Source organism: Bidens hawaiensis, unplaced genomic scaffold, assembly GCF_021521415.1.
Source record: "Bidens hawaiensis isolate Kalapana, Puna unplaced genomic scaffold, B.hawaiensis_p1.1 tig00028465_1, whole genome shotgun sequence".
Lineage (NCBI taxonomy): Eukaryota > Viridiplantae > Streptophyta > Magnoliopsida > Asterales > Asteraceae > Bidens > Bidens hawaiensis.
The window spans coordinates 12,632-37,299 of NW_027494646.1; the positions used below are offsets into that span (position 1 = coordinate 12,632).

The following is a 24,668-nucleotide window of genomic DNA, read 5'->3' on the forward strand; positions in this document are numbered from 1 at the left end:
AAATAATACTGTAAATGTTTTAATGTGTACCCAAATCTGTATTTGATATAGACTTATAGATAGATATTTTTTCATATCGAATCTGAGTCACATGAAACACAAAGTCCCATCGATTATTATATAAATAAATAAATAATTCCCGGGAAAAAACAGGTGGCAAAAGGGTAAATAGAGAAAGTAGAAAGGCGGGGGGTAACAAAAGCCGTTGAAGGAAGGGTAATTCCGGAAAGAGTGGTATAGAAGTTTGCGGACTGTTGTCCAGTTAACACACACCCACACACATACATCTTCTTCTTCTTCCCCAACTGCCCCTTGCCTTTCATTCTCTTAAGGGGGTTACTAACTCACTTTCAGTCCCCATAAAAATTAATATTACTCACTCTGTTTTGTCAAATTACACTTCATTTTCTGATTATTATTCATTTCTTTATTCCGGTTCCGGCCGATGATTGCTGTGTCAAAGTAGCCGTACATATACGGCCGCTTATCGGAGATGAAAGGCTTCAGGCCTGTAAGGATTGCGTCACCGTCGTATCTGGAAAGCCACAGGTTATTATTATTCATGCAATCATTCATTCAATGTAATGTTGCTTTGAATGTATATGAGGCGATTGCTTTTTTCATTCATTGATTGAGATCTGGTGTCAACTAGGATTCATAATTAAGTTTTAATTTAATTTAATAATGTTTTTTAAGAGAATTGATCGACAAATTAATGCATGTTCTAAAATAGATGAGTTTTTTTATTGATTATGAAATTAACTGAGTATTATTGGTAATGGAGTTTGCTAGATATGATTTTCTTCATAAATTGGGAAGTTTCTTGCATAATTTTGATTCAATTTACCTAATTATGTATTTATACATATTTCTTTAACTGCACTTATACATATTGTGTTAGAACCACTTAAATTATATATAGTTATAATCATATAATGGCATAAACACATCCTATATATTGATTTTAATTCATTAATTGTGATAATTGTAACAACATAACCGTTTCATTGTATTGAACGCGCACACTATTTGTATATTTTAATCTTTGGTTGTATTGCAGGTGCAACTTGGTACACATTCTTTCACTTTTGATCATGTGTATGGTAGCACTGGGTCCCCGCCATCAGCCATGTTTGAAGAGTGTGTTTCTTCTCTTGTTGATGGCCTGTTTCAAGGATATAATGCTACAGTTCTAGCTTATGGCCAGGTACATTTAATTAAAATAGTTAATAAATCAGATAATAATAGAATAGTCCACAAGTAGTTGGATAGTCTGAATCAGAACCACTATTATCCAAGGATTGGTACATCACCCGCAAAAGTGTACACCACCTTGCCAATCACATCATACGGGCTGTATGATGTCATATGGACCGTATGATGCTACGACAAAGGTCATACGACCTGTATGTCTTTGTCAGTGGTCACTTGGGTCATTTTTTTTATCAGTCAACAACATCATACGGGCCGTATGACTTGGCCCTCATACGGCCAGTATGACCTTTTCCGCTATATCATATGGGCTGTATGACTATCAAAACGACCCGTTTGACCATTTTTAGCCCTGACATACGGGCTGTATGACACGTCAGTGATGTCTGGATAGTATGTGGCTATATGAGTGGTATTTGTATGGTAGTGGCCTTATCCAAATACAAGATATTGATCATTATGATAGATTTGATGTATTTAATGTTATAGACTGGTTCGGGCAAGACATACACCATGGGTACTGGATTTAAAGACGGTTGCCAAACAGGGCTTATTCCTCAAGCCATGAATGCATTATTCAACAAGATTGAATCTTTACAACATCAAGTAGAGTTCCAGTTGCATGTTTCCTTCATTGAGGTGTGTTGAAGAATACCTTTCTCTTTGGTCTTTAATATGTAAAACCATAAATATTTTTTATAAATAAAAGCCAAATCAAATAATTTTCATGTGAAGATTTTAAAAGAAGAAGTACGGGACTTGTTGGATAACAAATCGGAGCTAATAAACGGGCAGAATGGGAAAACAAATATTCCCGGGAAACCACCAATACAAATTCGTGAAACGTCTAATGGTGTCATAACACTCGCGGGTACTACAGAATGTAGTGTTAAAACGCTAAAAGAAATGACAGATTGCCTGGAGCATGGATCATTAAGTCGGGCAACCGGGAGCACAAACATGAATAATCAATCAAGGTTAATACCCCAACTATATTTAAAACTTTTTTGAAAATTCTTTAAGAAACGTTACAGAAATTGTTCTTTAATTATTTTCTTTTGAACTCTTTATACAGCCGTTCACACGCGATATTTACAATCACATTAGAACAAATGAGCAAGTCAAACTCAAATGATTCTATGTGTGATGAATATCTTTGTGCCAAGTTGCATTTAGTTGATCTTGCTGGATCAGAACGGGCTAAACGAACGGGTTCAGATGGCATGCGCTTCAAAGAAGGTGAGTAAAGATGGTATTTATGAATGGTTTATTTGGGTTGTATTTTATCTCAAAACGGGTCAGATAAAAATAGCTTATAGGTCAACAGGTTAACAAGTCAAACAGGCTGAAAGTCGCTCAAAGTCTATTTTCTTGTACTAAAAATGATATGTTTCAATACGAATCCATTTTGGCCCGTTACTAATAGCTTAATATTGTTGAATAGGCGTTCATATTAACAAGGGTCTTCTTGCACTTGGAAATGTCATAAGTGCCCTTGGTGATGAGAAAAAACGGAAAGAAGGCACTCATGTTCCATACAGAGATAGTAAACTTACTCGGCTCTTGCAGGACTCACTTGGTGGGAACAGTAGAACTGTTATGATAGGTAACATCTCCCGTTTTAGTTTTGTTAATTATAGTTATTAGTGTTATTAATAGGGTTTTGAGTTTTTTAAATGCAAATCCAAACACCATTTATTCTTCCTTTCAAGAAATCTTTAATTCTATTTTTGTTTAGTGTATTGAAGCTCATTTGACGTCTTTGGACTAAGTAAACGTTAAATTTTCTTTATCTCCAGCGTGTGTTAGTCCTGCTGATATAAACACTGAGGAAACTCTAAACACGTTAAAGTATGCAAATCGTGCTCGGAATATCCAAAATAAGCCAGTGGTAAGAGTATAGTATACGCCTTTTTCTTTTCACTAGGGTTTTTTAAAAAGCTTGCAGCTCGATCCGGCTATAACAGTATAATTTCTATTGATTATAAGTAGTGCATTAATTGTTATAAATTTCTTTTAAACCAATGAATAGGTGAATAGAGATCCGGTGTCCAATGAAATGTTAAAGATGCGCCAACAATTAGAATGCTTGCAAGCAGAACTTTGTGCTCGTGGTGGAGATTCTTCAGTTGAATTACAGGTTAAATATAATTATAAAACGGCAACTCATTATAATCGTATTATATGATAAAACTTTATTTAATAATTGTAACATAAACTTTAATCAGGTTCTTCGGGAGAGGATCACTTGGCTTGAAGCTAGAAATCAAGATCTATGCAGGGAACTTCATGAGTACCGTATGGGAGGTGGTGTTATTGATCAATCTGGAAAGGGTTCTGCCAAAGTACGTAACGTTTGACAATGATTATAGCATAATAAATTATGCTTCAAGAACCGAACCATATTCTCATTTAACTCTGTACCTATGGCAGATTGGTGATTCCTTTTGCAGAAAAAATGAAGGGCTTAAAAGGGGTTTGCAAACTGTAGATTCATCTGATTATCCGATGAGTGAAAATGGTTGGTTTTTTCCTCCTCTAAATTTAGTTTTCTTGAACGTGCACTACGTGCAATTTCTATTTCACGTCAAAATGGGTCGAGTGGCTGACCAGACACAGTTCCTGTCCAAAAATATTGAGTTCTATTGTTATTGTAGATTAGTTCTAGGGGTGTAAATGGCTAAGCTCAAGCTTGGCTCGTTTAACTTATGAGAGCTCGAACTCTATTTCTAAAGCTCGAGTTCGGCTTGTGAGCAGTTTTCACGCTCGGGTTTGGCTCGGGGTCAAACTGTTTATTAATTAATAACTAAATTATATACATTCATATAGTTATTTTAATCATAATTTTGTATAAAATGATGATCAATATAAATATATATTAAATAATATATATATTAATTTTAGGCTCATTCAGGCTAGCGAGCGGGCTCGATAGGTGAAGCTTGGGCTCAAGTCAGGGCTCGATTAGTAAAACAAGCTTATTTTTAGGCTCAAGCTCGAGCTCATATAATCTCGGCTTGGTTCGAGCTTCCAGCGAGCCGATCTCAAGCAGCTCACAAACGGCTTGGCTCGTTTACACCTCTAATAGTCAATTAGTTTGTCAAATGCAAAATTACATATGAAGAAAATAGTTTTCGAATAAAAGGACAAATTAGTGTTAAGAATCAACCCATGTATAGGGTAAATCTTGCTACATGTTTGGATCTTTTTCTTTATTGATTTATTGAATAATATTATATAGGTGATTTGGGTGTCATAGAGGAAGAAGCAGCTAAAGAGTTAGAGCATACCATTCGCCAAGACTCTATGGACAAGGAGTTACACGAGTTAAACGCACGTTTAGAACAAAAAGAGGTGTGATAATTTATTATATTGTTTTATTTCATTTTCTGTATGAATTTACGTATATTAATAATAAACCATTACTTATTTGCAGTCAGAGATGAGACTTTTTGAAGGATCTGATACCATGATCCTCAAGCAACATTTTGGGAAAAAAATAATGGAACTCGAGCAAGAAAAACTGGCAGTGCAGGTTGAAATATGAATATTAATATACATGTGAGCAAACTGTATTGCAGCTTGTATCATTTTAAAATATATATTTTTTATTAATGCAGATAGAGAGGGACCGATTGCTCACTAAAGTTGAAAACCTGTCTGCTTCTTCAGATGGTCAAACACAAAAAATGCAAGATTTACACTCCCACAAATTGAAGTCCCTTGAATCACAGGTTAGAAGTAGATAATTTTTCATGCCCGTTTAAATTGAGATGTTAGTTGGTCAATGACAATTTAATAATTTTAATTTTTGTTCAATATCAGATTCAGGAACTCAAGAAGAAACAAGAGAGTCAAGTTCAGCTTTCGAGGCAAAAACAAAAGAGTGATGAAGCAGCAAAAAGATTGCAAGAAGAAATACAATTTATAAAGGCACAAAAGGTGAGAAAAACGATTTTGTCTGTAAACAAGCCGAGCCAAGCCTGACCAAGGTCGGTGTGGCTTTCTCGCTCGCCCGTTAAAGGTCTCGTTTAAATTAAAGCCCATATATATAACTTAAGGCAGTAATGGAAAAATATATACATAACCCAGAATTAGTTTAAATTTATATAAACTATGAATTTTATAGTTTATTTTCTACTAATTTAGATGTGATTGTAGGTTCAACTACAACACAAGATAAAACAAGAAGCTGAACAATTCCGACAATGGAAAGCATCGCGCGAAAAAGAACTTTTGCAGGTATATATTATACTCTTTTCTAGTTTTTTTGGATTATATACAAATGATATAAATAAAATGGTTTTTTATTAAACTTCAGCTAAAGAAGGAAGGAAGGAGGAATGAATATGGAAGACACAAATTACAGGCTCTTAATCAATGTCAAAAAATGGTTAGTAATTATTTTATTCTTATTCACAATCGTCAAAATTAAAATTTCCCTCATTTCAATTTATTTGTTACTACTTTTTGAAAAAAATTTAGGTTCTTCAAAGGAAGACAGAAGAGGCTGCAATGGCAACAAAGAGACTAAAAGAATTGCTAGAAGCCCGCAGGTCTACCCGTGAGAATTCAGGTAAGTACATTTTTGGTCCCTGTAGTTCGGTCAAAATTACAGAAACGTCCCTCACAGCATTCACTGATGTTTTCATAATCTTCTAATTGATTTGAATCATTCTGTGTTACAGTGACTAGCAATGGGAATGGAGCAATTGGACAGGTAAATATCTAGGTCTTATTAATTATTATGTCATTTTTTATATATTCGGGCTTTATAAAAATCCAAATTTAACTTTTTATTCTCAGAATAATGAGAAGGCATTGCAGCGTTGGCTTGATCATGAGCTTGAAGTGATGGTGAATGTGCATGAAGTTCGACACGAATATAAGAAACAAAGTCAAGTGTAAGTAACTAATTTCTAATCATTTGACAAAGGACATGCCAGATGACGAATATGAGCTTAAGGTTTTAAAATTTTAAAACTATATTTGATGAGGTGTCAACATGTTATATGTTAAATTATTTGTTGAAAAAAGTTAAGGGCACTTTCGCCATTTGACACGCCTTTGGTTGAACTTAATGAAAATTGTTGAATATTTGGGTTGCCTCTATATACATTATCCCTATTTTATAATATAAATCTTGACAAAAAAATGTTTATTTTTAATCTTATTGGGAAAAAATTGTTTTTTATGTAGACGCACTGCACTTGCGGAAGAGCTAGCGGTTCTCAAACAAGTTGATGAATATGCTTCAAAAGGTGTTAGCCCTCCAAGAGGAAAGAATGGCTTCTCTAGGTATAATTGCAAATTCAACCCATTAGTATGAAACAGGTCTATTCGGTTGTAGCTTATTAATAAGACGTCAAAACAAGTAAAATTTGGTATAAAATTATCAAAATTACAATGCCTAAGTCGTTCGAATTAAAAGAAGTTATGCTGACATTTAGTAATATAGTCTTGTAATCATATTTAATACACTAAATAATAGCATATTTCCTCTAGGATAGAAGAAAGGTTTACCCTCATCTAAGGGTGTTCGTCGATTCGAGTATTAGTTTATTCGATTTTGAATCTTTTATGGCCCTAACCAAAAACTGAATCAATCCGAATTAGAATGTCTAACCGAACCAAATTCAACTGATTAAACCAATTTATTCTTTTGGGTTATTCAATTAATTCGGTTTATCCGATTAAATTCAGTTCGGTTATCACAATTCGGTTTGGTTTTCCCGGTTTCAGACACGATTCGATTATCAGATTTTTTTGCACATCCTTGTCCCACCCTTGGCATACCTTAAACCTAAGCACTAAACCCTTCAAGTAGTTTCTGCTATAAGTGGGATCTTACTAGGTATATTTCTTTCTTATTTTCAAGTTCTTAAAAATAGACAATTTGACCCACCACCAAACCTAAACCGCACATTATAGCACCTACTTTTGACAAAGTCAGCTAATTTTGTGTGTTGTAATTTATGTATTTTAAGGGCATCTTCTTTGTCACCAAATGCAAGAATGTCAAGAATATCTTCATTGGAAAGCATGTTAAACATTTCATCAAATTCACTTGTATCAATGGCTTCACAATTATCCGAGGCCGAAGAACGTGAACGCACATTTGCTAATCGTGGTCGATGGTGTTAGGTTCGGAGTCACACACAAACACGAATACAATAGTAAAACCGAAAGAATAAATGAAAGAGACACAAGGATTTAAGTGGTTCGGTCACGGTGTATGACCTACGTCCACTGTCGATAACTAGGGTTTTCTTATTATTGAGTGATACCAATTTACAAGTACAGGAGAGAATATATAGACTAGACAATTAGGGTTTAACCCTTTAACTAAACTGGGCCTGATTAGAGCTTTTGGGCTTGGCCAAAACTCAAACAGCTTAATCTCCTAATTCTGTCTATTCGTCTAAACCGGACCCGACCCATGATGGATCGGAGACCACAACATAACAATCTCCCACTTGGGCTTCGAGACATCTTCTCTAAACCACCACTTGGATGCGTCAAACATTTCAACCTGCTCCCATTTGGAGACGTAAAATGTCTTCACCTGCATTGTCTTGTACATGTAAAATAAAACCCATCTGGTTTTGCACCTCCTAGTTACCCTTCGCCTTCTCAACATTATTCCTGAAGGCCTGCTGAAGCTCTGCACAGCTTCAGCTTATCCAGTATCACCGGCTTGGTGAACATATCTGCTGGATTCTTAGCACCTGAGATATTTTTCAAACTGAAAACACCATCACTGATCAAATCTCTGACAAAGTGATATCTCCTCCCGATGTGCTTAGTCTTCGAATGATAGACTGGATTCTTCGCAAGTTTCACTGCACTCTCATTGTCACAATATAAGAAGAACTCTGCCTGTTTCTTTCCCAACTCTTCAAGAAAAGTTCTCAACCATACTAATTCTTTACTTGCTTCGGCTGCTGCCATATATTCTGCCTCAGTGGTTGATAAAGCAACACTTTTCTGAAGTCTGGACATCCAACATACTGCTGTTCCCCCAACTGTGAAAACATAACCAGTAGTGCTTTTAAACGTCTTCTTACATCCACCCAGATCAGCATCTGAATAACCCCTGAGAATTGTATCCTTCCCCTTAAAACATAACCCCAAACTGGAAGTACCCTTTAAGTATCTGAGTAACCATTTCACCGCTTCCCAATGTTCCTTTCCCGGATCCGACATAAAACGACTAACTACCCCGACAGCATGAGCAATGTCTAGCCGTGTACAAACCATGGCGTACATGAGACTGCCAACAGCAGATGCATACGGAACTTTAGCCATCTCTGTTCTTTCTTCCTCTGTTCTGGGAGACTGGTCTTTGGTAAGTTTGAAATGACTTCCCAGAGGTGTGTTTCTCGGTTTAGTCTTCTCATCATTCATCCTGAATCTTTCTAACACTTTCCCTATGTATTTCTCTTGGGATAGTGTTATGGAGCCATCTTTCTTTCTGGATATACTCATCCCCAAAATCTGTTTGGCTGGACCAAGATCTTTCATCTCAAATTCATCAGACAACTGTTTCTTCAACTTGCGAATCTCCTTCATATCAGATCCTGCAATTAACATATCATCTACATAAAGAAGTAGAATGATATATGAGCCTTTAAACTTCTTTAAGTAGCAGCAATGGTCGGCCTCGCATTTCTTGTACCCAGTTCTCACCATAAAATCATCAAACTTTAGGTACCATTGCCTAGGTGCCTGCTTCAGACCATACAAGCTTTTCTTCAATTTGCAGACCCATTTTTCTTTCCCGGCAACCTGAAATCCCTCAGGTTGTGCCATATAGATCTCCTCGTCAAGATCACCATGTAAAAATGATGTCTTAACATCTAATTGCTCTAGATGTAAATTTTCTGCAGCAACAATACTTAAGATCAATCTGATGGTGGTCATCTTCACAACTGGAGAGAATATTTCATTATAATCAATTCCCTTCTTTTGCTGGAAACCCTTGACCACTAAACGAGCTTTGTATCGTTTAGACCCATCATGTTCTTCCTTGACTCTATAGACCCATTTATTCTGTAGAACTCTTTTATCTGGTGGAAACTTGGTTAAAACCCATGTCTGGTTTTTACTCAAAGAGTTCATCTCCTCCTTCATAGCATGCTCCCACTGGAGCGAATCTTTCAACTTAAGTGCTTCATAATAACTCTCTGGCTCACCATTTTCAGTTAAAAGGAGATAATTAACTGAAGGTTTGTAACGTACCGGCTGTTTAGAAACTCTGGTGGACCTCCTAACCCAGTGCTGAGGCGGGTCAGGTTCTTGTGGAGACTGTTCATCCTCAGACTCTGAACTCCCACTGTCAGAGACTCCCTCTGACTCTTCATTTCCATCAATGTCATCATCTTCAAATTCAGGAACTGTGGTTTCTTCAGTTTCTGTCTCGGGTTCGGTAGCTGACTCAACTGTCTTTTTCTGAGCATCAATTTCATATTCAACCTGCTCTTTCTGAATCATTGATTTTGAAGTGTTTCTATCTTTGTATAACTCAGCCTCATTAAAAGTTGCATGCTTGCTTCTGACTACTTTTCTGCTTTCTAAATCCCAAAGCCTGTAGCCCATTTCGTTTGACCCATATCCAATGAAAACATATTTTTTAGCTTTAGCATCAAGCTTGTCATTTTTCACTAGATCATAAGCGCTACACCCAAAGACTTTCAAATGCTTATAATCTGCAGCTTTACCTTTCCACTCTTCTTCTGGTGTCTTGAAACCCAACGGTACTGACAATCCCCGGTTAATTAAATAAGCTGCAGTGTTAACTGCATCTGCCCAGAACGTCTTTGGAAGCCCGGCATTAAGTCTCATACTTCTTGCCCTTTCATTTAACGTCCTGTTCATTCGTTCTGCCACTCCATTTTGTTGAGGAGTGCCAGGGACTGTATAGATCATCCGAATACCGTACTCTTCACAATAATCACGGAATTCTTTGCTAACGTATTCACCACCGTTATCCGACTTCAAGCATTTCACCATCAAATCAGTTTCCAATTCAACAGCAGTTTTCCATTTCTTAAAAGTATCAAAAACATCAGATTTATTTTTAAGAAAGTAAACCCATACCTTGCGTGTCGAATCATCAATGAAGGTGACATAATAGTGCGATCCTCCCAAAGAAGAGACTGAAGTTGGTCCATAGACATCAGAGTGAATAAGCTCCAATTTCTGAGCTTTCGGTTGTTTTCCGGTCTTCACAAAAGATACTTTCTTCTTTTTACCGAAAACACATGGTTCACAAAATTCAGATTCAACCTTCTTCAGTTCTGGAATTTTTCCTCTAGCAACGAGCATTTTCATCCCTTTTTCACTCATGTGGCCGAGTCGTTGGTGCCACAAACTAGACTGACTCGGTCCACTGGTCACTGCATTTACCCCATCAGCTGGAATTTCAACCATGTATAAAGTGCCCTTCTTTTTACCTCTGGCGATCACAAGATTCCCTTTCACAACTTTCCATTGACCCCCACCAAACATAACATCATATCCTTGGTCATCTAACTGCCCAACAGAAATTAGCTTTCTTCTAAGGCTAGGAACGACCCGAACATCCTTTAGAGTCCATGAGGTGCCCAATGAAGTTTTTAGTTCAATATCCCCCATCCCCGTGATATCAACAGCATGATTATTAGCCAAACGAACTTTACCAAAATTACCTGTTCGGAGATTCTTCATCTTTTTCTTGCTATAAGTGGCATGAAAAGATGCACCAGAATCCATAATCCATGAATTTGTTGATTCTTCAACACAGCAGATAAGAGTCTCTTCTGAACCTTCTGAATCATCTGAACCGGTGGCCAGATTAACTTCCTTCTTAGATTCTTTCTTTTCTTTTGAAATTGAGGGGTTAGGGCATTGGTTTCTGAAATGCCCCATTTCTTTGCAATTCCAACACTCAATGTCTTTTCTGGGCTTTGACTGACTTCTTCTTCTAGACTTTGACCTACCCCTGCCATTACCTTTCTCTCTTCTCCTACCTCTCCCTTCGGTGCTCAATATAGAACTAGATGTCTCACCAGAATTCCTTCTTCTTATGTCCTCCCCTAAAATCAAATCCCGGACTCCTTCAAAAGTAAGCTTAGTATTCCCAGAAGAACTACTAACTGCAGTAACAGTCCCTGACCAACTTTCGGGTAACGAGGATAACAAGAGTAACGCTTGAACTTCATCATCAAACTTGATATCTACAGAAGACAAACGAGAAATAATAGTGTTGAAGTCATTAACATGAGAGGTAACAGATGCCCCTTCCTTCATTCTGGTGTTAACTAGCTGTCTAATCAGAAATACCTTGTTTGATGCAGAAGGCTTTTCATACATATTTGACAAGGCTTTCATAAGACCATACGTGGTAGTTTCATTTACAATATTGAATGCCACATTCTTAGCTAGTGAGAGTCTAATAACAGCTATGGCTTTTCTGTCAAGTACCTTCCACTCATCATCTTTCATACTTTCCGGTTTCCTCTCTTCTAGTGCTTCCATTAAGTCTTTCTGACATAGCAAATCCTCAATTTGCATTTTCCACCATCCAAAATCCTGACCATCAAACTTCTCAATCTTGATCTTTCCGTCCTCAGCCATTATCCAAACTGAGTTTTGATTACAGCAAACAACCAAACTACCCAAGGAATAAAAGGACTGAAAACTGATCAGAAAAAACGAACCAGCAGCTGCAGAACCCTTAATCAGCGGCGGCGGAACTGTAGCAGCGGCGGCGGTACTGTAGCAGCGGCGCGGTACTGTAGCGGCGGCGCGTACTGTAGCGCAGCGCGGTACTGTAGCGGCGGCGGCGGTACTGTAGCGGCGGCGGCGGAACTGTGTGTATAATCGAGAACCAGGCTCTGAAGCCAATTATTAGGTTCGGAGTCACACACAAACACGAATACAATAGTAAAACCGAAAGAATAAATGAAAGAGACACAAGGATTTAAGTGGTTCGGTCACGGTGTATGACCTACGTCCACTGTCGATAACTAGGGTTTTCTTATTATTGAGTGATACCAATTTACAAGTACAGGAGAGAATATATAGACTAGACAATTAGGGTTTAACCCTTTAACTAAACTGGGCCTGATTAGAGCTTTTGGGCTTGGCCAAAACTCAAACAGCTTAATCTCCTAATTCTGTCTATTCGTCTAAACCGGACCCGACCCATGATGGATCGGAGACCACAACATAACAGATGGAACCACCTGAGATCAATGGCGGATGCAAAGAATTTGCTTCAATATATGTTTAATTCTCTTGCACATGCAAGGTAAGTTAATAAACATAAACCTGATCTTAGCTTTTGTAAATAATTTCATTTGATGGGTTTATTGATTATTTTCATTATCTTATATAGGTGTCAATTGTTGGAAAAGGATCTTGAAATGAAGGAAATGGAAGAAGAATTTGTCGGATTATTAAGACAAAGTGAATTGAAAAGAAAGGAAGTTGAGAAGGAGCTAAAAGTTAGGGAGGAAACCGTTGCAGTTGCATTGGCTTCTTCACCGTCCGTAAGATCGCGTGTTATTATTAATAATATGAGGATAAATACTGTAAAAACCAACGGTTTTTTTTCTGTTTTTACCTTGAAAAATTACTCAGTAATTTGCTGCCCGCTACATGTTAAAGTTGAGCAAACTTGTGATTTTCTTTAAACAACTTGGAACCGGTACATCCAAATTGTTTAATTTATTTTTCAGGTTTAAAATTTTTTTTCAAATTTGATAATATTTCATAATTTTTGCACATTAAAGTCCCTCTACATTTTAAATTTGTACAAAATTGTTATAAAAAAACAAAAAATATAACTAACGTAAGAAAAACAAATGAACGAGTAGGTAAAAATTACAGGATGTACTGGTTTCAAGCTGTTTCAAAAATTTTCATTTCCATTATTATGTTCAAAATTCGCTAAGTTATTTTTCATAATTTTTGTATATTAAAGTTACTCTATATGATAAATTTGAACAAAACCCAATTTTTTTTAAACAAGTTGGAATGGTACATAACTGGGATAAAAAAGTATAACTAATGTAAGAAAATAAAAACATTAAGCAAAACGACGGGATGTACTAGTCCCAAGTAGTTTTAAATTTATTTTATAAAAATTTGTCTAAATTTAACATGTAGAGAGATTTTAATGTGCAAGTAGTTGCTGATTAACTTTTGAAAGAAAAAAGCAGAAAGGTTTTCTTCTGAACTAATTTCGGTTAATATAATAATTATTCTTTTAGTATTTTATCTTTGTAAGGCAATGTTTTAATGATTTCCGACTCCTAATCGGCCCTTAAAAACAAGTGAACTCGCATAATTCATTGAAACATGTGGCGGATGAGACGAGTGATCCGTTGTCCCCGAGCTCTATTCCAGTTCCCAAACAGCTCAAATACACTGCGGGCATAGCCAATGGTTTGGTCCGGGAATCAGCAGCTTTTCTAGACCAGAAACGAAAGGTTCGTTTCATATTCTCTGCTTCTTTGATGACGTGGCAATTTCTACCCGTCTTTAACGAGTCGATTCATGTCATATTTAATCTCTAATGGGTCAAACGCATTAAGTGTAGTTTCAATGCTTAATTGTTTAAATATATTTGCATTGTTGGTTGTAAAATTGTAATTTTAAATTTTGAAATACAAAAAAAAAAAAGATTTGAGTTAAGCGGGCCATGTTCATGTCAACCCGCAAATGTTTGTGCTGAATGTTGTTGGGCCCGTCAACCTGTAAACGCGACTCGCTTAGCATCCGTTTGGACAAAGGATATTTTGGGTCAACCCAACCAAGCCAGCCCGTTTGGACAAAGGTTGTTTTGGGTCAGCTGTTAATAAAAAAGAATATATTCAAGCCAAGCCAAGCCAAGCCAAACCCAACCTGTTTGGACAAAGGGTGTTTTGGGTCAACCCATATCCAACCCATTTCTACCCATATTCTGACATCTCTAGTTTACTGATATAATAATCTTTCAACACAGATGGTTCCAGTGGGGCATATGACACTAAAGAAGACACCGTTAATCGGGAATTCTTCTGGGAAATTATGGAGGTGGAAGAGAAGCCATCATCAATGGCTACTGCAATTTAAATGGAAGTGGCAAAAACCATGGAGACCGTCAGAACTCATCCGTCACAGTGACGAAACAATGATGAGATCAAAACCGCGATTACCACAAGCCGTCTATCATCATAGAAGACACTGAGTTTAACAAGTTTGGTGGTGTATATTCTGTGGCGCACTTGTAGATGATGCCTTTTCTGTTTTCTTTTCTTTTTCGGGTTAGTTGTATTGATTATTTAGATGTAGGTGATGTATGGCTACAAGTGTTATAAGGTTTCATTCGTTATTGATAACCAAAGATACAGATATGTAATTCTTGTCAAGAGTGTTATTAATATCATCTTCTCTGTAAGCTCTTGAATATTACCAAAGAGTCATCTTTTAGTTTCATTTCATCATTTGTGCCTTGTAACATGTTAGAATATATTGGGTTAGGCCATACGAATCGTTACCAGAAAACTCACAGGAGCTTGCCAATACCTTGCTAACAAACTGGACTAGGTAAATGTCATATTGCATTGAACATACAGTCTTCAAGAGGTTACAAAACGGATGGAATTAGATATTTGTCAGTGAACTTGGTGTTTTGTTAATGTCAAGTACATTGTGTCAATTTCAATAAGAAATCTCTTCAAACCTTCATATGGAATTAGAGCTTTAGAAATTTTATTCATACCGTGTATCAACTAGGACAAAAACCTTTTACCGTTGTCTATATCCAGCCTGAGGGAGAGTGTTATACGATGTATTTTAATTAGTTCAGCCCGTTAAGATTAGAATTTTGTTCTTTGTTTATGTGACACAAAAGTAACTTAATAAAATATCTTTTTTTTTACCTCCGTTTAACTTCATAATAACAATTGTCATTCGATGGATTATCCACCCGATCCAATCCACTATTGACAGATACGAATGAAGTAAATATAGAAATGGTGGATGCGGATGTTTAGTTGATCGGATATGAAAAACAATCTGTCATCTGTAGACCCACACCTTTACCGTAAACTAAGTTAGTTTTAAGTTATTTATTTTATTATTAGATTTCTTTACAAATCTCACAAGCAATCAGGCATCCTAGAAATTAGAAAACGCGTTAAACTAGATCCTAGAGAAGCATTTAAATACACTTCAGGTCTCTACTCGAATTATTCAGAGTAGACCCGTTAAGCATAAACCCAAATCAACTCATTTATAAGTAAATGAATCACATGTTCCACCACTAAATCATGCAACCACCACAAATTTTGTAGGGTTCTAAACAACTCAACTCAACTGGGCTGCAAATTTTCATCAGCATATATGTAAAACCTATGCAATATAGGCATTTATGATCATCATATACTTGAACAAAATGAATCAAATGACTAACCTCATAAGAGTTACACACCCATATGCATATCTTATCTCGGTTTATTATTACACCATCAAACCGACACGTTTAATCTCATTAACGCCCACACCAAAACGCATAGTGCTCATCTTTTCGGTCATTGCCAACAAGACCGCCACATTGTTGACAAACAAAACTACTACCATCCGAGAATGCATCAATCACAACTTGTTTTCTTCCGGTTTCTGCAAGTATTGAGGTTCCAGTAGCTTCGGGTTCAAGAGGAGGTGGGCCCGGCGGTGGTTCGGGGATTTCATGTAAAGATTCAGCAATTGCACACTCAGCAAACAATGACGCCAACTCATCAGCAGCGCTTGTCTCGTGTATTTTGTTTCTGTAAAGTTCTTTGGCCCGGTTTAGGGCTTGTAGAGCTGCAGTTTCACCTCCTTTGGTTCTCATTGCTGTCACTACCTGTTATTAAAAAAGTAGTATTGTCTCGTTTTAATGCAAGTACGTTCATGCATTTAACTTTAACCAAACAAATGACTGAAAACGAACAGTTAAATGTGTGGGGTTTACCAAAATGAACATTTTAATGTAATTACGCTACAACGGAAATGCAACCAGCTGTTACTGCATCGCAATTTCGCTATTATTCGAAGTTCTATACTCAAATATTGATCATAAAATCCTAGATAGTTCTAACAAAAAAAGGCTTAGTGCATTTTACTCTAAACATGCATGTAGTATGTATATGAAATGAAGAGAACTAAAAATAATACAAGCACGTGTTTTTTGTTATAAATATCAGCATTTCTCATGTCTACTCAACCATTCCTTTGGACCCTTCTAAAAAGGAATGTTTTGCTTATGAACCAAGACTTTTTGTCACTACATACAAAACAACGGATTTGATAAAACGGATAGTTAAAAGGACTCGTAACAATTACATGAACAGTATAAATGAACTTATAAAAACCAAGAAAGATCATTATCATCATGTTTCAATAGGAATATTAACAAATAACAATTGTAGCAGCGTGAGAGTTGACAAGTATGAATAATATTAAATGCTCAAGAAGCATGCCTAATTTTTATTTAGATCCATAAAAAACAAGGCCCTAAAGGGCTTCCGTGAACAGAACAATAGCCGCATCTAACTTATAATTCATGAGACCGAGACTTTATCATATATGAAACTTCTAGCAATCATTTTGTTATCCACATCCATTGCTTTAATTTTGAAATACTAACCCTTTCTTCACAGGTTTCTCCAAGAGCGTTTCGCTCTCATACCAATACAATAAATTGAATCTCAACAACAAAGTGACAAACAAGAAACAAAAACACACAAACCGGAAATTGGATAACTCTCGAGTCCCAATATCATTAATTTATTATTATCAACCAAATATCATTCAAAAGCTTGATTACACACTTGCTAAACCCTAACTCGGTTCATCTATATATATGCTAACAAATCTTACCAGACAAGAAATCCTAATAACCTTAACTCGGTCATTAAGAAACCCATTTATCGGTCCCCGACAACAATTGAGCTAACAGAATCATGTTACTCATGGATTAGCATCAAATCAATAATACCTAATCCCCAGATGATCACATCAAACACTCAAATTACAGGGGGTTTTTTTCTCTATAACAAATACCCATATAGCATTCGATTACCCGAATCACACCAACTAATTATCAAGTTGCTGGAGTAATAATATTTTTGGCCGTTCAAAATAATAATAATAATTACCGCTTGAAGAGCTTCGGAAGGTTTGCCTTGTTCAATGAGTTGGCGGGCAACTGTAAGTAATCCTCTGACGGCATCAATTGAGGAGCATTCCGGCGGAGGTGGCGCCGGAGATGTCGCCGGAGCGTCGGTATCCATCATATCGGCGTCCATGGCATTATTATTATTATTCTCTGAAGCTTTGGTTTCAATTTGAAACCTGAGTTCTGTTTCTAGGTTTTGTTTTTGCGTTCTTGATTACTAGTTTCTAGTTTCTACTAATATAATTTGTTTTTTTCTTTTTGGAATAAATGATTTTTGTTTTATTTTAATGTGATTTATTTAAATATATAGTGTCCACAAAAGACTCATTTATTTTTGACCTGTTGGATCAGGATTTTATTCGATCTCCACCGTTTAAAACAAATACAATCATTTGTAAAGCTACTATAATTGATATTTTTTTACTCTATTACAAATTTTTAATAAGAAGTTACATCTGTTTTTTATTTGAAAAAAAAACTCTGTATATAGTTGGTATAGAAGATTGTATATTGTTTTTACCAATTTTTTCAGACCCGGCCCTGGCGTCGACCCGAACGTCTTACCGGGTTAAAGGTCGGATCGACCCGGGAGGGCGGACCGGTGTTTGACTCGGATGACGTCATAAATAATTTAAATATATATATTTATATATATAATTCATATACATATAAAAATTAATAATAACAAAAAATAATAATAATAACAAACTTTAATGTTTATTTATGTTTCATACATTGTTTTTTGAATACATATGATATATATATTTGATCAATAAAGGCATTAATAAAGTTTGGTTGGTTGGCTCATGGGTAATTATTAAAGTTTCTATCTAGGAAATGACCCAAGTTCGAATCCCACCATACACATTTCATTTTAGATTTAATAAAAAATGGGTTTTACCGATCAACCCGCCGGGTCACCGGGTCCGGGCCGCCCGCCAAACCCGTCCGGGTTTCAAAAACGGGTCAAATGCCTCACCTGGCCCGGTTCTGAGACCGGGGTCCCGGTCCGGCCGGCCGGGCCGGCTTTCAAAACAGTGGTTTTTACCAAATACTTTTCCCTACCAGTCTCCATCTGTTTTCTTAAATATTTTTTGTAAGTTGCAATCCTAATTCATCACTATGAATCCAAACAATTGATTTGATACAAACGATCTTAATGTTTAACAGCTTTGAAATAGATTATGGTTGGAACTTGGAACCAACAACCTTCTCTCAAGACCCCAACTGCTTATCGCACTTCTACTCCTAACGCCGATACCCCCCCCCCCTCCCCCCCGGCGGTTTTCCATTAAACACAAATGTAACAACCCGAAAACTTATGTGGCATAATTTCCAACTTTCAAAGTTGAAGGACCATTTGGTCATTATCCAAACTTTAAGTACAGGGCCTAAACTATAATTATGCAAATTATGCAAAAGTTGAATAAGATTAGACCGTCCGTACCAAACCAAACCCAAAGATTTTCTAGATGAGATGAGGCGTCTCACTAGCCTACTTTTTAAGATGGGGTGGGCCAGGGACGGATCTATATAGTCATATACGGGTTCACGGGAACTCACTTGAGTTTCGAAATTTATATAAAATATAGGTATAATTTATGTGAGTGAACCCATATATATTTTGAGAGTGAAAACCCATACACAATCTGAAACTCTGGTCTGATGGTAATACTCCTCCCTTTAATCATGCCTACCCTCTTGTCCACTCGGGTTTGATTCTCATCCTCAGCGCCTTATTCTTTTTTATTTCCAGTTTTTTCCTTTTTTTTATCCAGCAAGTTAGGTTATTTATTTTTTTTTAACTCATCAGCACTAACACAAAACTTAGCTTCCCCACCACAGCACAGGTCAAACCCTAACTCCACCACCGCCGGTCGTTTCTCTTTCCGCCACACCGTCCTCGGCCTTCTTCTCCATCCCTAGTCTCCATTTCTCCTTCACTCCGGTCTTCACAGTAAGGTAAGTTTTGATGTTTTGCTTCAATTATTCTTTTTTGTTTACTAAAATTACAATTAGAAAGAATGGTTATGTTGAAGTTTGTTAAATGATTATGTTGAAGTTTGTTAATTGAATTAGAAAATTAGTGATGTTTAAATTTGATTTGTAGGCATTATGTATGTTATCATTTCTATGACGATGTTTGTTTTTTGTTAATTTATCGTATTTATGATATGTAATGAACTTTACGGCCTTACCCGACCCGAACCGTTGAACCGACCTAAACCTTCAAATCGTCCCGAAATTTTTATGGCCGATCGTATAAAGTTATAGCATTTAAAAACAGTAAACCCATTGGAAAAAAAATCCTGAATCCACCACTGGGGTGGGCCACAATTACTTTTTGAGCCTACATTTCCTCGATGTGCAGTTCTACTTAAGACACCACTATGTATAAAAATTAAAAAACAAAGTGGATAACTAATTCCAATTACAACTCTACTAACATATTCATCACTTTTGTGTGCTACAGTCCTCCATTACAGCAGCTTCTTTAATCTCCTGCAACATCTTTACCACCTGCCACATAGCAGGTCTCATCTCAGGAGACCTCACCCGACACGCCACCGCCACCTCAGTCATCATTTCCAACCGCCTCTCCTCCACATTCACCCCATCACCACCCTTCTCCCTACTCGCCTTTACCCATCTCACCACCTCCCCAGCACCCAAATCCGGATGCTCAACCGCGCTCTTCCCCGTTAACAGTTCAAGCAATACAACCCCGAATGAGTAAACATCAGAGTTTGTAGTCGGTTTGTGGAGATTTGAGTTTTCGCTTTCTGGTGGTTTGGAGGCTGGGAGGGGGTTGAAGAGGGTGGAGAGGCAGTAGTCGGATATGCGGGCTTCGAAATCGGAGCCGAGAAGGACGTTGGATGATTTTAGATTGCCGTGTACGAGGTTGCATGTTTCGTGGAGGTACGAGAGTCCTTGTGCTACGTCTTCGGCTATTTTTAGGCATGATGTCCAGTGTAGCTGCTTAGCCATTGTGGATTTTGAACCTACAAATTAACCATATTATGCGACTTATTATAAGGAAAATTGGAAAATCATGAAAATATTCGCGATGACAATGTGATCAATGGGTCAGTTTAGGTCGTGGTGTTTTTCGGTTTTTTTTCAGTTTGGTTCAATTTTCAGTTTTTCGATTTTGCCAATTACGATTGAAAATTTTAGGCTCCCGAAAGAAAAATAACAAAAGAAAAAAGATTACAAGCCTAAATCCTTTTGTTAATTAATAATTAATTTACTACTCCCCAAGTATGACACATTTGGCTTAAAATATTTGGATCGAGCTATTTAATAAATTTTTATAAGTTGCTTAAAACACAATAAAGAATGAAATTTTATAAGTTTGGTTCCGTTTAAACTACACACAAAACTGAAACCATGCCGAAAATTCGGTTTTTACAAAAATATATAAGAAGACTGTTAGTTTTTACAGTTTCATGCAAACCCTTGAAGATGCTACCAAATAAACTTCCTTTTGAGATATTGAGAACTAAGGGTGTACAGTATTCGAATCAGACTCGAATCAAAATTCGATTCGACTTGCAATCAATTTGAAGGTTCAAATTCTATTTTCAATCCTTTTAATTCGATTCGGTTCTAATTCGATTTTAGAAATCGAAATCCGAATCGAATATGAATTTATGATTTTCAATTTGATTCGATTCGAAATTCAAATTCAAATTATATATTTTATTTTTGTTAAATATACACATACTTATGAAAATATAAACCACATACATCTTTTGAGTTATAAAGATTAAAAATAAAAAGCTCATCACTTTGGTTAATAATTAATGTAATTAGAAATTGCCCTTTATATATTTAAGATGTGATAACTTTAAATGATTTATTTATCTTATGTGCTTGTACTTTTTATTGTTAAAAAACTCAAATTTGTAGTGATTTTAAAACTGACATAGATTTTTTTAACTGAATTCGAATCTATTCAATTTCGAACTTCATTCTCGAATCAAATCGAATTTCAAATTAGCTTTTCTGAATTCGAATCGAATATCCAGCTTCATAATTTCAAAATTCGAATAATTAGATTCGAAAAAATTCAAATAATTCGAAATTCGATTTGTTGAACACCTCTAATGAGAATAGTTGTTTGACTATTACTCATTTATTAATTGGAATAATTTCCACCAAACAAGGAAGTACAAGTGTCACCAATCACTAACGGATTAGACTCTCATATCTCGTGAAATCCCTTGAGCCGTGTTTTAATTTTAAAGACCCCCCACCCCCAAAAAAAAACGTTCGTAACACCGATCCCAGGGCGTTTTGACCATCAAAAACTCTTTTAACGTTTTGTACACAATGTTGAATGAAGAAAATTATGAGGCCAAGAATGAAACCGACCAATAAAGAAGAAGGTGAGAGGCGTTTTCCCCACCACTACACATGATCTTAGTCTAAGTGGCATGATTTAATTAGTTTTTATGTGTAACTATTCTAATTAATTAGCTTTTACTTTCAACTATGCCTTGTAATAAGAGACTAAACATAACAATTAAGATGGGGCACACTACCGTGAATGAGGGAGAACAGGCTGCCATTAGGCTGATAATCATAAACCAAAAGCTTCTCCTCCTCCGTCTGAAAATACGCCCGGAGCGACACCACATTCGCGTGGCACACCCCGCCCAAAACCGCCATCCGCCTCTCAAACTCCTCACTCGTCACCCCGATCAACCTCGAGGTATCCAACCTCTTCACACAAACCACCACGCGGTTATCCACCAACGCCTTATACGTAGTCCCCACACTTCCACTCCCTAACGCCTCCGCTGACGCCCTCATCAACTGCTCCACTGTATACACCTCATTTTCGGCCGCGTAAAACACCAGATTACCACTCTTTTTCGCCGCTATTCCTTGATGCAGCTTGTTCACTTTCTGTTCCAATTCATTCGCCTCTTGCATCCGTATCACTTCAGCAGCCGCATCCGCCGCTTCAGCCAGCTCCATCATCTCACGCGTGGAATCAACCTCAGTTTTCCTCTTCTTATTAGAACTCTTAATTAATATTATTACACATAGAACAGAAGTAATTACTAGTATTAACAAACCAGCTAAGACGCCTACTATCAATCCAATTCGTTTATGTTTAACCGACTTCGAATTCGCAAAACCTTCAGTCAGTTGTTTAGTTGAATTTTTAGTACTAACAGATAGATTCACATTACCACATTTCGAACGAACAATCTCGCCGCAAAGCCTAGGGTTTTTCGAAAACGAATCCGGACCGAATCGAGCGAGAGTACGAGTAACCGGAACAGGGCCGATGAGAAAATTAACCGAAACGTTGAAGATCTGAAGCGATGACTGATTAAACGGCGGAATTGAACCGGTTTGAATTGAGTCGAAGACAGTTCAACCGGTCTAGGCTACTCAACTCAACCGGAATCGGACCGGATAGTTTGTTATGCGAAAGATCTAGCGTCAGGAGACGGTGGATAGAACCAATAGAGACGGCGGAATTACGCCGGTGAAGTAGTTATGGTCGAGATATAATGCTTTTAGGTTACCGAGTCCGGCGAGATTTGGAATCGGTCCGGTGAGTGAGTTGTTTCGGAGATTCAGGACTCGTAGCTGGTCTATCCGAGTCAATGTGTTGGGTGGGAATACACCGGAGAGGTTTATGCTCTCGATGACGAGTCGAATTATGTTGCCGTTGATGCAGCATTGTATAGTTGCAGAGAGTGGATGTGTTGGTGGTGGTGTATTTAAGCTTGTTATGTGGATTTGAAGGATAAGAGTGATACGGCGTCGTTTTGTGTGGATAATGTTGAAATGTAGAAGAAGATGAGGATGAGGAAAACTACATTGTGGATGAAGAAGGTTGGTTTCATTTTGAAGTTAGAAGAAATGAAAGGTGGTTGAGGATGGGACTAAGCATGAAGATTGGGAGATGTGTGGGTACTGCAAAAGAGAAGAGATAATAATAATAATAATAATAATAATAAGTCAGAATCACGTGGAAGGAAGGTTTTCAAAAGAAAGAGAGGTGGGGGGTGGAAGCCAACCCTTTTTTGGCTCCAAAAACATTTCACTTTAATTATTATTATTATTATTATTATTATTTTTGTTTATTATAAATAACTAGTTTTAGAGCCCGTAAATAATGAAAATGATTCAAACCGTCAAATTAATATCACTAAGTTATAAAAATATATAGATAAAAAGTAACAATGACTATTTTGGTACTTTTTCTCAATATAAAAAGATATATAGCATCATTAACAGATTGCTTAAACTATTAAATACCTCTACCTATTTTTGAACATATATAGTTGATTATTTCATCAAGCATTCTAGCTTCCCTTTATCTTGTTGCAGCTTGGTACCAGATCTTGTAGGTACTTCAATCTCACTGATTTTCTCCCACACTTGTCTGCTGTCAATATCATCATCATCATCATCTTCTTTTTTTTTTGCCAAGAAAATGATTAATAATAATAATAATATAATTGTTATATTGGTCATAGTTCACTGTATGGTCTAGACCGTCTAGTTTATTAGTTCATGCATTTTAAATTGCAATTGAGCAATTACAACTCCTTTGAAGGAGTGTTGTACTGCTAACATCAGTTTTGATCAACTCAAAAATCCATAATTAAGGTCTAAAAACCTAAAGTTAAAGCATATTCACTATTCATGCTAATCACGAAGCCAAAATTAGTTCCTAAAGACCTTAGGTTTCAGCAAATAAACTATTATCACATTAAATTAGGATACAGTTAAATTACAATTAATACCTTCAGGCTAAAACCCTTAAATCAAAGTTCCCCCTGCTGAACGAAGGTGATATAAATAGCCGCTTCACAAAAAAAAACATGATGATATATACATAATTTAATAAAGAGCCTTAAGCATTCACCATCAAAACCAGCAAGTATCATAGTGTTTCCATCTTAGTTAAACCAACACATATATAAATAGAAATTCTAAAAATTGCTTCAGATGTATGAGATTTTTTATAGACAAAAAACAATTAGCTTCAATCTAGCCATGTCTAAGATTTCATCATCATTTTCAAAAGGAAAACAAAGTTTTCTAAAAAATAGATGTGTTAAATTAACAAACAATTTTATAAGTTCAATTTGAATCGGGTTATTTCCCAACTCACGCTATAATCCGTTCTTCAAATTCAGATTCAAGAAGTTGCAGACACCATAATACAACAAAAACAAATTTTAAAGGGTGAATGAAGCTAGAGATGAACTAAATGCACACATTTAAAGATGAG

General features: G+C 36.5%; 1 protein-coding gene and 2 pseudogenes across 2 annotated transcripts; 1 reads left to right on the forward strand and 2 right to left on the reverse strand.

The window, feature by feature from the left end:
* The first annotated feature begins 405 nt into the window (after positions 1-405).
* Positions 406-14,688, forward strand: LOC143577116 (kinesin-like protein KIN-4A; annotated as a pseudogene).
* Positions 14,689-15,686: 998 nt separating this feature from the next.
* LOC143577109 (uncharacterized) lies at positions 15,687-17,540 on the reverse strand. The gene is made up of 2 exons (XM_077061040.1): positions 17,382-17,540; positions 15,687-16,087 (listed from the first exon to the last, which is right to left on the reverse strand). The coding sequence occupies exons 1-2, from the start codon at positions 17,529-17,531 to the stop codon at positions 15,734-15,736; spliced, it is 504 nt and encodes a 167-aa protein (XP_076917155.1). The 5' UTR covers positions 17,532-17,540; the 3' UTR covers positions 15,687-15,733.
* A 2,303-nt stretch (positions 17,541-19,843) lies between these two features.
* Positions 19,844-23,271, reverse strand: LOC143577121 (putative inactive receptor kinase At5g67200; annotated as a pseudogene). Its single transcript, XR_013143064.1, has 2 exons — positions 21,949-23,271; positions 19,844-20,403 (listed from the first exon to the last, which is right to left on the reverse strand). The product of XR_013143064.1 is annotated as a putative inactive receptor kinase At5g67200 (transcript).
* Between the last annotated feature and the right edge of the window lie 1,397 nt (positions 23,272-24,668).

Bases quoted from the DNA above. Each gene is read 5' to 3' on its own strand.
- LOC143577109 (XM_077061040.1), bottom strand. From the start codon at position 17,531: ATGGACGCCGATATGATGGATACCGACGCTCCGGCGACATCTCCGGCG. The intron at 16,088-17,381 runs GTAATTATTATT...TTTTAATAACAG, and splicing joins CTTCCGAAGCTCTTCAAGCG to GTAGTGACAGCAATGAGAAC.